At 40.1% G+C, this 14014-nt stretch overlaps 1 protein-coding gene across 1 annotated transcript; it reads left to right on the forward strand.

The window, feature by feature from the left end:
• Positions 1-1864: 1864 nt before the first annotated feature.
• On the forward strand, positions 1865-4096 carry LOC102392334 (disintegrin and metalloproteinase domain-containing protein 20). Its single transcript, XM_006060275.3, has one exon. It carries the CDS (start codon positions 1882-1884, stop codon positions 4060-4062), a length of 2181 nt encoding a protein of 726 aa, XP_006060337.1. The 5' UTR covers positions 1865-1881; the 3' UTR covers positions 4063-4096.
• The last annotated feature ends 9918 nt before the right edge of the window (positions 4097-14014 follow it).

The following is a 14014-nucleotide window of genomic DNA, read 5'->3' on the forward strand; positions in this document are numbered from 1 at the left end:
TTCCAGATGTTCAAGCTGGATTTAGAAAAGGCAGAGGAACCAGAGATCAAATTGCCACCACCCATTGGATCATCTAAAAAGCAAGAGAGTTAAAAAATATATATATACTTCTACTTTATTTATTGAGTATGCCAAAGCCTTTGACTGTGTGGGTCACAATAAACTGTGGAAAATTCTTCAAGAGATGGGAATACCAGACCACCTGACCTGCCTCTGGAGAAATCTGTATGTATGTCAAGAAGCAACAGTTAGAACTGGACATGGAATGACAGATGGTTCCAAATCGGGAAAGGAGTAAGTCAAGGCTGTATATTGTCACCCTGCTTATTTAACGCATTTGCAGAGTACATCATGAGAAACGCTGAACTGGATGAAGCACAAGCTGGAATCAAGATTGCCGGTAGAAATATCAATAACCTCAGATATGCAGATGACACCACTCTTATGGCAGAAAGCAAAGAAGAACTAAAGAGCCCCTTGATGAAAATGAAAGAGGAGAGTGAAAAAGTTGGCTTAGAACTCAACATTCAGAAAATTAAGATCACGGAATCTGGTCCCATCACTTCATGGCAAATAGATTGGGAAACAGTGGAAACGGTGACAGACTTTATTTTCTTGGGCTCCAAAATCACTGCAGATAGTACAGCAGCCATGAAATTAAAAGATGCTTGTTCCTTGGGAGATAAGTTATGACCAACCTAGACAGCATATTAAAAAGCAGAGATATTACTTTGCCAACAAAAGTCCATCTAGTCAAAGCTATGGTTTTTCCAGTAGTCATGTATGTATGTGAGAGTTGGACTATAAAAAAAGCTGAGCACCAAAGAATTGATGCTTTTGAACTGTGGTGTTGGAGAAGACTGTTGAGAGTCCCTTGGACCACAAAGAGATCCAACCAGTCCATCCTAAAGGACATCAGTCCTGAATATTCATTGCAAGGACTGATGCTGAAGCTGAAACTCCAATACTTTGGCCACCTGATGTGAAGAACTGACTCATTTGAAAAGACCCTGATGCTGGGCAAGATTGAAGGTAGGAGGAAAAGGGGACGACAGAGGAGGAGAAGGGGATGACAGAGGTTAGATGGCATCACCGACTCAATGGACATGAGTTTGAGAAAACTCTGGGAGTTGGTGATGGACGGGGAGGCCTGGCATGCTGCAGTCCACCGGGTAGCAAAGAGTCAGACATGACTGAGCTACTGAACTGAAAAGAAAAAGGGAAAACAGAAGGTAGGACAGGCAATAATTAGTTACATGAATGAGAGAAAATAATTATATATGTATTTTTTTAATATATGTCCTAAGTAATGTGACTAATTTATCACTGAAAATAGAAAAGAATCACTATAAAGTGGTAATTATACCCAGTCAATATGTATAAATAAAAATTCCCTTTATTTTTTTATAAATGAAAAGAAGATCTATATCCTCCTTCCATTAAGGCCTTTTTGTCTTACTTATTTCTGTAGACATGTCCACACAGTGTCGTATATTTAGAGGACAGAACAATGAACCACTATCTGTCCTTCCTCAAGGTTCAACAAGTTGTCCCCCAGGCCAATCACCACTGCTTTGGACACCTACAGTCTCACTCTGCCTCACCTTACTTGACAGCAATGCAATGCAGTATCATGAGCCATGCCTTTAGCCAAACTTTTAGTTATTTTAACCCATGCCCTTCTCATCGCCCTTTGTCTTAATTTGCTCATAACTCCCAGATCTGTCTCTGCTCTTTTTTTTTTTTTTTTAGTGTTATGGCTCTGGCACGGTGACTCTAACAGAAAACAGATCAAAGGCTTGTGCTGTACACCCCCAGCTCACAGTGATGTGGCCTGCTCTGTTCTTAGGCTCTCACCACTGGCTCCACGTGATGTCATAAATGGCTGGGGGTGAGACACCGGTGTATGTGAGGATCAGTCTCCTGCTGCTCCGGTTGGGGGTGTTTCTATTCCTTTCTGGATCATCCTCCATTGAGCACTCCCAACACCATGGTCTTCCAGAGGTGGTGGTACCCTTGAAGATAACATACACTGGCAGCGGCATGAAGCCTTCTGGATGGCTCTCTTACAGCCTGCGCTTTGGAGGCCAGAGACACATTCTTCACATGAAAGTCAACAAGCTTTTGTTCTCTAAACACCTACCAGTGTTCACCTACACAGACCAGCACGGGCTAACAGAGGACCAGCCTTTTGTCCAGAATGACTGTTACTATCAGGGTTACATGGAAGGGGATCCAGAATCCCTGGTTGCCCTCAGTACATGTTTGGGGGGCTTTCAAGGAACATTACAGATACATAACGTTGTTTATGAAATCAAGCCCAAAAGGCTTTCTACCTCATTTGAGCATCTGCTATACAAGATGGTAGATGAGACAGAATTTCCACCCAAGAGATGTGGATTAACAGATGAAGAAATAGCACGACAACTGAAATTTCTTCAAGAGAGTGTTAATTATACTTTGAAGCAAAGTGGATATGTTGGCTGGTGGACTCACAGGCGTTTCCTTGAACTGGCAGTGTTGGTAGACCACGGTCGGTATCTTTATCACCAAAGTAATACCTCAAGTGTGCAGTCTGAAGTATGCATGGTTGTCAATGGAATAGATAACTTTTTACATTCACTGGATGTTAATGTGGTTTTGATTGGAATCGAGATCTGGTCTGAAGACAACCTCCTTCCAACAACAAACATAAGTATTCTCTTGGAAGAATTTTGCATGTGGAAGGGAAAAAGTTTTAATACCCGCTTACCACATGATATTGCACATGTTTTCATAAAGGAAAATTACGGCCGCCTTCTTGGCTTAGCCTATGTTGGAACTGTGTGTAATCAACTTTATAACTGTGGGGTTGATAGCTTTCTGAATGACGAATTGCAAGAGTTTGCATATATTGTATCACATGAGATTGGTCACAATCTGGGTATGCGACATGATGATAAAATATGTAAATGTGGAAGTAGAAAATGCATAATGTTTCCAAGTAAAACTGTGGCAACTCGATTCAGCAACTGCAGTTATGCTTCATACTGGAACGTTGTTGGCAACGTGAGGTGCATGCACATTTCACCAAATCCAGAGAATATCTTCAGGCAGACACGCTGTGGGAACAGTGTGCTTGAAGAAGGAGAAGAGTGTGACTGTGGTTCCACATATACCTGTGCAAAAGATCCCTGCTGTCAGTCAGACTGCACTCGGAGAGTTGGGGCTACTTGTGCTTTTGGCCTTTGCTGTGAGAACTGCACGTTCATGCCATCAGGCTCCATGTGTAGGAAAGAAGAAAATGAATGTGATCTTCCAGAGTGGTGCAATGGGACATCCTATCAGTGTCCAGAAGATGTGTACATGCAGGATGGGACCTCCTGCACAGGCGGTGGTTACTGCTATGAAAAGAGATGCAATGACCGCAATGAACAGTGTAGGAAAATTTTTGGCAAAGAGGCCAAGAATGCAAATGAGAATTGCTACAAGGAAGTGAATATGCGAGGTGACCGTTTTGGTAACTGTGGTCTCACAGCCAGTTCTTATATACAATGTGGAATCCCAGATATTCTGTGTGGTAGGGTTCAGTGTGAGAATGTGACAGAAATCCCCCGCCTAAGAGATCATTCTACTGTGCATTGGACTCGAATAAATGGAGTCAACTGCTGGGGTACAGACTACCATCTTGGGATGACCATACCTGATATTGGTGAAGTGAAAGATGGTACAGAGTGCGGTGCAAATCATATCTGCATGGAAAGGAAGTGTACTTTTATGCCCAGTTTCGAAAGTGGCTGTTCACCTGAGACCTGCAATATGAATGGAGTCTGCAACAACAGACAACACTGCCACTGCAACTCCGAGTGGGACCCTCCCCACTGCCAGGAAAAAGGTACTGGAGGTAGTGTGGACAGCGGCCCACCGCCAGGCAGAGATGAAGTGCAGGACCACCGTTACCTGCTGCTATTTCGCTTGACTCCTTTGTTTTTCATGTTATTTTGTTTGTTAATGTGGCTGTTTAAGAAACTAAAAGAATTAATTGGGCAAGAAGAGAAAAGTGCTCCAGCTGAACCTCAGTGAGAAGGACAATGTGTTGAGACAATACTTAAGGAAAAAGTACCAAATGTTCTGATTTCACCTAAGGAAAAAGGGAAAAAGTTCCAACTTCATCTTAGAAATAAAAGCCTAGATTTGTGGTTAAAAAAAAATTCAAAATCTTTGAAATTTCTCACTGTTTTGTTTTTAGTTTAGTAGACATGTTACAGCATGTGTCAGAGATCACAGAAAACCCGAGACATTTCATTATTCTGCATCATAAATATTACCAATTAAACAATGAGTAAAAATATGCTAATTCCCAGAACATTTTGTTATTTGAAGCAATTTAATGCTAAATTTTTCATAAAATTATCTGTGTGTTTCCTGAGCAAAAGCACAGCTCGCACAGTGTGCTTGTGTGAGTACTTTTTATTTGCTGTCTCTTAATTCTAAACATCCTTCTCCTTTGTACTCTGCTTTGTCACACAGTGAATGGAAACCTACGAATCTCATTTCTTCTTTGCCAGTCCTCTTCTTATTCATTTCTGCTAACAGAACTAGAGGGAGACTGGGCAGACTGGATGCCTGGGGAATTTTTCACCACTGTTCATGTCAGTGTTGTATCTTTAACAGCTCTTTCTTTACATGAAGGTAAATTTCAGTCTGTGTTTTATTACTATATACTCAAACATACATATACTGAGTTTTCATATCTATGTATAATAGTTCATTACATTATATTTATATATTAGTGAGTCCTTAATGGACATTACTTTTCAGCTTCAGAGATACTGGCACGGCCACCAAGCATCTTACCTTTCTCAGTTTTCAGTCCCAAGTCCTTGAGTTATCAAATACCTGAATCCTAGAGTGAGCCCTAGATCCACGGGACCTATTCAAAACATGTAGGTTTATTAATACTACCTCTTCCCTTCAAGCGCCAGCCCGAGCAGTAACAGCTACATCTTCTTCTTCATAACTCATTGCTATCCCCATGGTGTGCATTCCTCTCTTTGACTGAACTCTGAGTGGTACAGTATGTGGCATAATGGAGAACACAGAAAGGAGTCTGACATCAGAAGATTCGAAATATTCACACTACGGCCCTTACCATCTTGGGGACATAGTTTAAACTTGGAATAACTTTAAAATCAGAAAAAAGAGGAAAATTATATGTGCCACTCAAACTTCATAACTTTTATTTCTAAAATCGATGAAAAACATGCTTGCAATTCTCTTTAGGACATGTAAGTCATAGCAACCATCTTTCCTCTAGAAAAACCCTAGATAATACCAACTATATTTTAAGAACCAAATTTAAGGACATCAGAGAGCTGAAGCAACAACATAGAGTAAAAAAACTAAAACTTCAGGCATCAAAAAGGATTTCTGAAAATTTGGATACTTGCTAGCTAGGTTTTCCCCTGAGCACTTGCTGATACTGTATGTGATTTAAGCATTAGGTGTGGCCCAGTGAAAGGACATCGGCTGAAGGAAGCAGTACCCAGTGCTCTTAGTTACTAGCCAGTGCTGGATTCACAAGCTAGACACTGCTGCTGCTAAGTCGCTCCAGTCGTGTCCGACTCTGTGTGACCCCATAGACGGCAGCCCGCCAGGCTCCCCCGTCCCTGGATTCTCCAGGCAAGAACACTGGAGTGGGTTGCCATTTCCTTCTCCAATGCATGAAAGTGAAAAGTGAAAGTCAAGTCGCTCAGTCGTGCCCGACTCTTAGCGACCCCATGGACTGGAGCCTACCAGGCTCCTCCATCCGTGGGATTTTCCAGGCAAGAGTACTGGAGTGGGGTGCCATTGCCTTCTCCAATAGTTAGACACTGAGGGGCCGCTAAATCATAATCATTTTTTCCCATGTCTCCACCACAGCTAACCTCCCTATTCATGCTGAGAGTCCATACAGAGGCCTGCCAACCCCGCAGAGCAGTTCCACAACGGTTCTGGAGCAAGGGGCTGAGCTAGAGACAGGGGTGCAGTTCTTGGCTGTGAGAGACAAAGGGGACTTGCCATTATGGCTGCATCTGAACAGAGACACAGATGCTTACATAATCAATACACTGGACCTCCATCTGTTCATGGGTCCTACTTGCTTCAGCACCCTCTTCCTTGTAGGCAAAGGTCCTGGGGCAATGCAGAGGGAGGGAAAAACACACACTTAATGGGAACAGAGCCAGATCAATTCTGGCTCTCAGGGCTTCTGTTCCTGAAACTTGTGATCAGACCCCCACCTCTGACAGGGGGTTGATGGCCACTAGGCAGAGATGAAGTCTTGCCTCACACAAGGCACTGGCCCTAGCCCCTTCATATGCAGCCCCATCACCTGCCAAGGCTGTAGTAACCAGGAAAGACATGTATCTACATCAAGTCTGTACTATCATCAAAGGTACTGGACACACACAGCCCATATATGGAAGCTCACGTGTAAGAACCTCAAAAGATAACTGTTTTACCTAAATTATTAGAGGCAGAGAAAGTTAAGCAAAGTGAAAAGGCAGAGAAACTACTCTCAATTGAAAAAAAAAAAAAGGAACCGCTGAAAATAATGAAACAGAAATCAACAATTTATCAGATACAGAATTCAAAATATTGGTGGTAAAAATGTTAACTGAATTAAGAAAAATAATTGATGTAAGCAGTGCCTGTTTTAACAATGAACAAGAAGATATAAAAACTATGCAATCAGACATGGCTAATTCAATTACTGAATTTCTTAAAAAAAATTGTATAAAGAATGAATAGCAGAATGAGTGGTTGTTTTTGTTATTCAGTCACTAAGTTATGGCCAGCTCTGTGACACCATGAACTGCAGCATGCCAGGCTCTTCCATCCTCTATGATCTCCTGAAGTTTACTCAAATTCGGGTCCATTGAATTAGTGATACTATCTAACCATCTCATCCTCTGCCACCCATTTCTCCTCCTGCTCTCAATCTTTCCCAGCATGAGGGTCTTTTCCAATGAGTTGACTCTTCGCATCAGGTGGACAAAGTACTGGAGTTTCAGCTTCAGCATCTATTCTCCCCATGAATATTCAGGGTTGATTTCCTTTAGAATTGATCAGTTTGATCTCCTTGCAGTCCAAGGGACTCTCAAGAATCTTCTCCAGCACCACAATTCAAAAGCATCAATTCTTTGGTGCTTCATCTTTTTTATGATCCAACTCTCACATCCATACATTACTACTGGGAAAACCAAATCTTTGATTATACAGACCTTTGTCAGCAAAATGGTACCTCTGATTTTTAATATACTGTCTAGTTTTGTCACAGCTTTCCTTCCAAGGAGCAAACATCTTTTAATTTCATGGCTGAAGTCACTGTCTGCAGTCATTTTGGAGCCCAAGAAAATAAAGTCTGTCACTACTTTCACTTGGTCCTCTTCCATTTGCCATGAAGTGATGGGACCAGCTACCATGATCTTAGTTTTTTTTTAATGTTCAGCTTCAAGCAAGCTTTTGCACTTTCCTCTTTCATCCTCATCAAGAGCCTCTTTAGTTCCTCTTCACTTTCTGCCATTATAGTGGTATCATCTGCATATCTGAGGTTATTGATATCTCCCCTGACAATCTTGATTCCAGCTTGTGATTCATCCAGCCTGGCAATTAACATGATGTACTCTGCATGAAAGTTAAATAAGCAGGGTGACAATACACAGCTTTGTCATACTCCTTTCCAAATTTTGAACTGTCTATTGTTCCATGTCTGGTTCTAACTGTTGCTTCTTGACGCACATACAGGTTTCTCAAGAGAGAGGTGAGGTGGTCTGGTATGTAGTGATTTTGGAGTGATTTTGATTTTGGATCTCATTTCTTTAAGCATTTTCCACAGTTTGTTGTGGTTCACAAAGTCAAAGACTTTAGTGGAGTCAATGAAGTAGAAGTAGTTGTTTTTCTGGAACTCCCTTGCTTTATCTATGATTCTACGAATGTTGGCAGTTTGATCACTGGTTCCTCTGCCTCTCAGAAACCCAGCTTGTACATCTGGAAGTTCTTGGTTCATGTACTGCTGAAGCCTAGCTTGAAGGAATTTGAGAATTACCTTGCCTCGGATGTGAAATGAGGGCAACTGTACCATAGTTTGAACATTCTTAGGCATTGCCCTTCTTTAAGACTGAAATGAAAACTGACCTTTTCCTGTCCTGTGGCCACTGCTGAGTTTTCCTAAGTTGCTGACATATTGAGTGCAGCACTTTAATAGCATCATCTTTTATGATTTTAAATAACTCAGCTAGAATTCTGTTACTACCTCTAGCTTTGGGCTACCCAGGTGGTGCTAGCAGTAAAGAACCCCCCTGACAATGCAGGAGACATAAGAGACAAGGGTTTGGTCCTTGGGTTGGGAAGATCCTCTGGAGGAGGGTATGGCAACCACTCCAATATTCTTGCCTGAAGAATCCATGGACAGAGGGGCCTGGCCAGCTGCAGTCCATAGGGTCACAGAGAGTCAGACTCTAAAGCAACTTAGCACACACATATATACACATACAAAATTATGTCATGTCCAAATAAAGACAAATTTATAATCTTCTTGTCATTCATATGCCTTTTATTTCGTTATCATGTCTAACTGCTCCAGCTAAAACTTCCAGTACCATATTAAATAAGAGTGCTAAGAGGGGACATCCTCGTCTTCTTCTTGATCTTGACAAAAAGATTTCAATTTTGAGCAACTGAGAATAATGGTGGTTGCGGGGTTGTCATATAAGACCTTTCCTATGTGAGGTGTGTTTCTTCTATAACTATTCTGTGGAGGATATTTATCATGAAAAGACGTTGTATTTTATCAAATGATTTTATGCATCTATTGAGATGACCATGTGGCTTTTTGTTCATTCTATTAATGTGTCCCATATATTGATTTGTGTACATAGAAACATCTTTGCATCCAGCTAAAATGCCAATTGGTCATGGTGTATGAACATTTTATTTTGTTCCTGAGTTCATTTCCTAACTTTCTTGAGAATACTTTCATCTATCAGAGTGCTTATTGATATGTAAAGGTTTTCCATGTTTTATATTTCCAGTTTCTTTATTCCTCTGTTTCTGCCTATCTTTATAAATTGATAACTTTCCATAGGAATGCTCTATTTTCTTTTTTCTATTTCTAGACTATACTCTAGATTTTTGCTTTGTAATTACCCCGAGGATTACTGAAAATATCTCACAGATGAAACTGTGCATCTTATAATGATAACAAATTATCTTCATTTGCCTATAGGTCACTCTTTATATGTTTGATGTCACAATTACTATCGCTTTTAATGATGTGTATTAATTAACAAATGATAGTAGTTATAGTAATTTTTCATAATTTTTCTTCAACCTCTACACTATTGTTAAGTAGTTAATACTCCATTCTGTTATACAATTAGAAATTTCTAAATCTAACTAGTTTTTCACATTTATCAGGGCATTGTGTACCTTAGGGTTCCATATAGCTGATTAGTTTCTTTCATGTTAGCTTGAAGAACTCCTTTCAATATTCCCTGTAAGGCAGGTCTACTAGTGATAAACTCCCTTAGTTTTTGTTTGTTGGTGAAAGTATTTATCCTTCCAATATGAATAATAACTTTGAATGATAGAGTATTCTTAACAGGCAATCTTTTAATCCTTTAAATTTGCCACTGTAGTTTCTCCTGACCAGTAGAGTTTCCACTGTGAAATCCACTGAAAGCTTAATAGAGCTAATTTGTAAATTACAATCTGCATATCCCCTCCTTACCTGGACTGCAATCAGAATTACCTGATTGTGATAGTTTCAGTATAATCTGTCTCAAAGAATATCTTTTGCATTGAGATAATAGTGTGAAATATTAGTTTCTTCAACTAAGATCTCCTAGTATGTGCGGTTGTGGGAAGATTTCTGCTATTACTAATTGAACTAAATTTTCTATCAACTCACTTTCTCTCTTTACCATCACACAATTATTTAGATATGCACCATTTCAATGGAGGCCCATAGATAATGTAGGCTTTTTTCATTCATTTTAATTTCTCACTCTTTGTTTCTTTGTAACTTATTTCAAAATTCCTATCCTCTAAGTCATTTATTCTGTCTTCCTTTTTTTCTATATCTATAATATCTATATTATATCCTTCATCTCACTCATCATGTTCTTCAGCTCCAGAATTTGTTCTGTTCTTTGTTAACCTTTCTCATTTTCGTTGTTTTCAGTTTTGTTTTGGTTTTGGTAAAGAACTCATTCAGTTCATTTATATTTTCCTAATCTAATTGAACTGCCTTTCTAGGATTTCTTATAGTTCACTGACTTTCTTCAGTATACCTATTTTCAATTCTTAAGCACCTCTTTTTCAGGATTCATGGCTCTGGGATAAGTTGCTAGAGATTTATTGACATTGTTGATGATGGCACAGTTCCTTTATTTTTTTATTAAGTCCCTTGTTCTATCAGCTACACCCAGAAGAACATATGCAGCCTTTCCGAGGCCTTAGCTGTTCATGTCCCAGTGCAATATTCACAAGGCTCTTCCCAGGTCGAGAATCAGGAGGACCATTACTCAGTTGCTATGGATATAAAATTGGTACAGTTTTAAATGCAGCAGTTAAACCTAGAAAGTAATCAAATTTAAAAATGTGCCTTTTCTCTTTTGTCATGTAAGATCTCATATAAAAATCTTTGCTCAGCAATCAGTTGGTTACTCCCTATGATAGGGCTGCTGCTCCTAAGTTGCTTCTGTCGTGTCCAACTCTGTGCGACCCCATAGACGGCAGCCCACCAGGCTTCCCCGTCCCTGGGATTCTCCAGGCAAGAACACTGGAGTCGGCTGCCATTTCCTTCTCCAATGCATGACAGTGAAAAGTGAAAGTCAAGTCGCTCAGTCGTGTCCAACTCTTAGCGACCCCATGGACTGCAGCCTTCCAGGCTCCTCCGTCCATGGGTTTGTCCAGGCAAGAGCACTGGAGTGGGTCGCCAGTGCCTTCTCCAACGGCAGGGCTAAAGCTAGAAAAGACCATGTGTGTGTGCTCAGTTCTTTAGCATGTCTGACTCTTTGTGAACCCATGTACAGTAGCCCGCCACTGTCCTCTGTCCACAGGATTTTCCAGCAAGAATACTGGCATGGGTTGCCATTTCCCCCTCCAGTGTATCTTCTGACCCTGGGATTGAACCCAAATCTCCTGCATTGGCAGACGGGTACTATTAATCCAATTCCAAGGAATTTAAGGCCTTAACAAGCTCTTGTTTATTTTCTGATGCACAAATGATGACTATTTCCCCAAATCCCTCCTGGTATCAAGCAGTCTTGCTAATACAAGGGTGTCAAATTAACTGTAAAATGAAGCGGAGAGAAAATAGGAACAACTTATGCCACTACGATGCTAGCATCACCACCCACACTCTACTTGCTTCATCTCGCTCTTCTTTGTAATCTCTTTGTGCCACTTCTTTACTGACAACAGTTCTTGTAATGGATGAGGCACACTTATTTACACATGTGAAGTGTCTCTAAGTTATCCCTGACCTTAGAGTGAAAGTCATAGATGGTTACTGAAGCCTCAATCCTTGAACAATGGTTTAAACCAGATCAAACTTATTTCTGGAACTTGAAGCAATTCAACTGTTTCATTATGAGGTTTTGTGCTTAGGAAATAATCTGAGATGAGGGACACAGTATGAATAAAAGCACTAAAGTATAAATAAAAAACACTAAACACTTATACTACGTGCAGAGAAAACATGGGATAGGAATAAGGACTATACTCAGGTTTATTCATATTGAGGAGTAATTAGAGTATGATGGAGAAGGCAAAGCCAGAATGTGGAAGACCTTTATCCAATTGCCATGGTCTTTAGAACACAAGGAGCCTTGTTGCTAAGCACCTCAATCTGGAACATAAAGAATGAAGAGATGAAAGGGGAGAGATTTTTATTCTTTGTCATGTGATGTTTCAATTTAAATCTTTGTTCACAGACCTTGGTGGCACAAAGTCATAACTAGAAAATACCATGGTAACCGTTAATTCTACCTGTGGTAAGTCTTTCAAGAATTTAACTGTGAAGGGAAAAGTGCTAGCATTTGTGCACGCATGAATTCACAAACACTCATCCATACAAACACAACATGATTCCTTGTGAATTCTTCAAAACTAGAGGGGTATCTATGAACCTATTTTATGTCCTATTCTGCTCTATTCTACTTGATTCAGAGTTTAAAAATAGTATACAAATGCATTTTTGCAATTTGGAAAATACTGAATTGGGCTGTAAATGAAAGGGAGGGTGCAGGTGTTAATTATGATACCAAGATGACTGAATTTGACAAAGCTGTGGAAAAGATGAAAAAAGGAATCTATGAGATAACATGTGTCAGTCTAGGTTGAAGTGTGTGTGCTAGTATATGGCACTGTACCACATTACTAGTGAAAGTGTTATATTCCCTCGTGAGCAGTGTCCCTAGAGTCCCTGCCTAGGACTATATAATGACTATCGTCCTTATTCTCATCCCATGTATTCCCATACATAGAATGTAGAGGTGAAAATTGCAAGGATTCTACTCACAATTTAGAGGTTGCTGTCCTAAAAAAGATCCCATTTAAGGATTCCATTTAGGATCTTCCTTCATTATGGAGCCTTGATATTTTGTCAAATATGCTCCTCTTTAGTACAAGAAAAGTACCCTAATACCCCAGGATCTCAGGTTACTTAAATGGTGAAAAAAAAAAAAATACTCAATCTAAAAAGTTAAGTCCCCCACCAACTCGCTGCAACAATAAAGGACAGAGTATCAAATTCTGCATTAAACATACACAAAATAAAAATTTTGTGGCTTTATGGTTTAAAGTACCATCCTTTCAATTCAATAATAACTACTTGTGGAAATAAAGACAGTAGATCGCTAAGCTGAGGGTCCTAGGTGCTGAAGAGAAAATTTAGAAAACTAGCATGTTAAGAAACAACATTACTATATCCAGGCAGAAAAGAAAATTTAGAAAACTAGCAAGTTAAACAATATTACTATATGCAGGCAAAAAAGGTGAATGTATTAAAAACAAAGTGTTGAAGAAAGTATCAGTTCATTATTTCATCATTTTGACTAAAGTATCAGGCATCTCAGGCTTCCCAGGTGGCTCAGTGGTAAAGAATCCGCCTACTAATGCAGGAGATGAAAGAGGATACAGGTTCAATCCCTGTTTAGGAAGATCCCCTGGAGTAGACAATGGCAACCCACTCCAGTATTCTTGCCTGGGAAATCCCATGGGCAGAGAAGCCTGGTGGGCTACAGTCCACAGAATGGCAAACAGTTGGACATGACTCAGCACACAGCACACACACCAGGTACCTCGTGCCAATTTTAGCCTGCCTTTTACTCATTAATTACCGCACGCATACTCGGTAATTTACTTCCTGAGCAGTTCTTCAGTTGTTGTTAAGAGTGTGAAAGCAAGTGAAAAAATCTGCACTAGTTTGGGTTCAGGATTTTAGTCAACAGTGGTTGAATTGACGGGATCTAAAACAAGACTACAGTAGTAAAGAGTCAAATAAAGGGCCCTGAAAAGGGGGAAATGATGCAAAGTTATCTTCATCCTTTATAAATCCGGGGACTGAATTTTCATTAGGAGTGAGGTTGTGGCTAACAGTTTCATACTACGGAGAAGTTAGGGCAGTCAAGGTGATATTAAGATACCGGCCATGTCCTTAAGTCAACGTCTAAACATTTTTGAAAATGAGCTGTGAAATTAGCCTAGACGTTCCCTCACTTGGTACCCAGAAGGTAAGTGAAATTATTGGTGGATAATACCTTAGTAAATCAGATGCCCAGTTCTTTGAAGTTTGTGTAGGACTGATTTGAGAATTGGTTTAAGAGTAAGAATGTATTGTAAATGGTAGCTTAATGAGGGGCTTCCCTGGTGGTTCAGACAGTAAAGAATTTGCCTGCAATGCGGGAGACCTGGGTTCAATCCCTGGGTTGGAAAGATCCCCTGAAGGGAGAGCCTGGTAACCCACTCCAGTATTCTTGTCTGGAGA

Source organism: Bubalus bubalis, chromosome 3 (genome assembly GCF_019923935.1).
Source record: "Bubalus bubalis isolate 160015118507 breed Murrah chromosome 3, NDDB_SH_1, whole genome shotgun sequence".
In the NCBI taxonomy this organism is placed as follows: domain Eukaryota; kingdom Metazoa; phylum Chordata; class Mammalia; order Artiodactyla; family Bovidae; genus Bubalus; species Bubalus bubalis.

Excerpts from the sequence above, each read along its gene's own strand:
- LOC102392334 (XM_006060275.3), top strand. The coding sequence starts at position 1,882 with ATGGCTGGGGGTGAGACACCGGTGTATGTGAGGATCAGTCTCCTGCTG.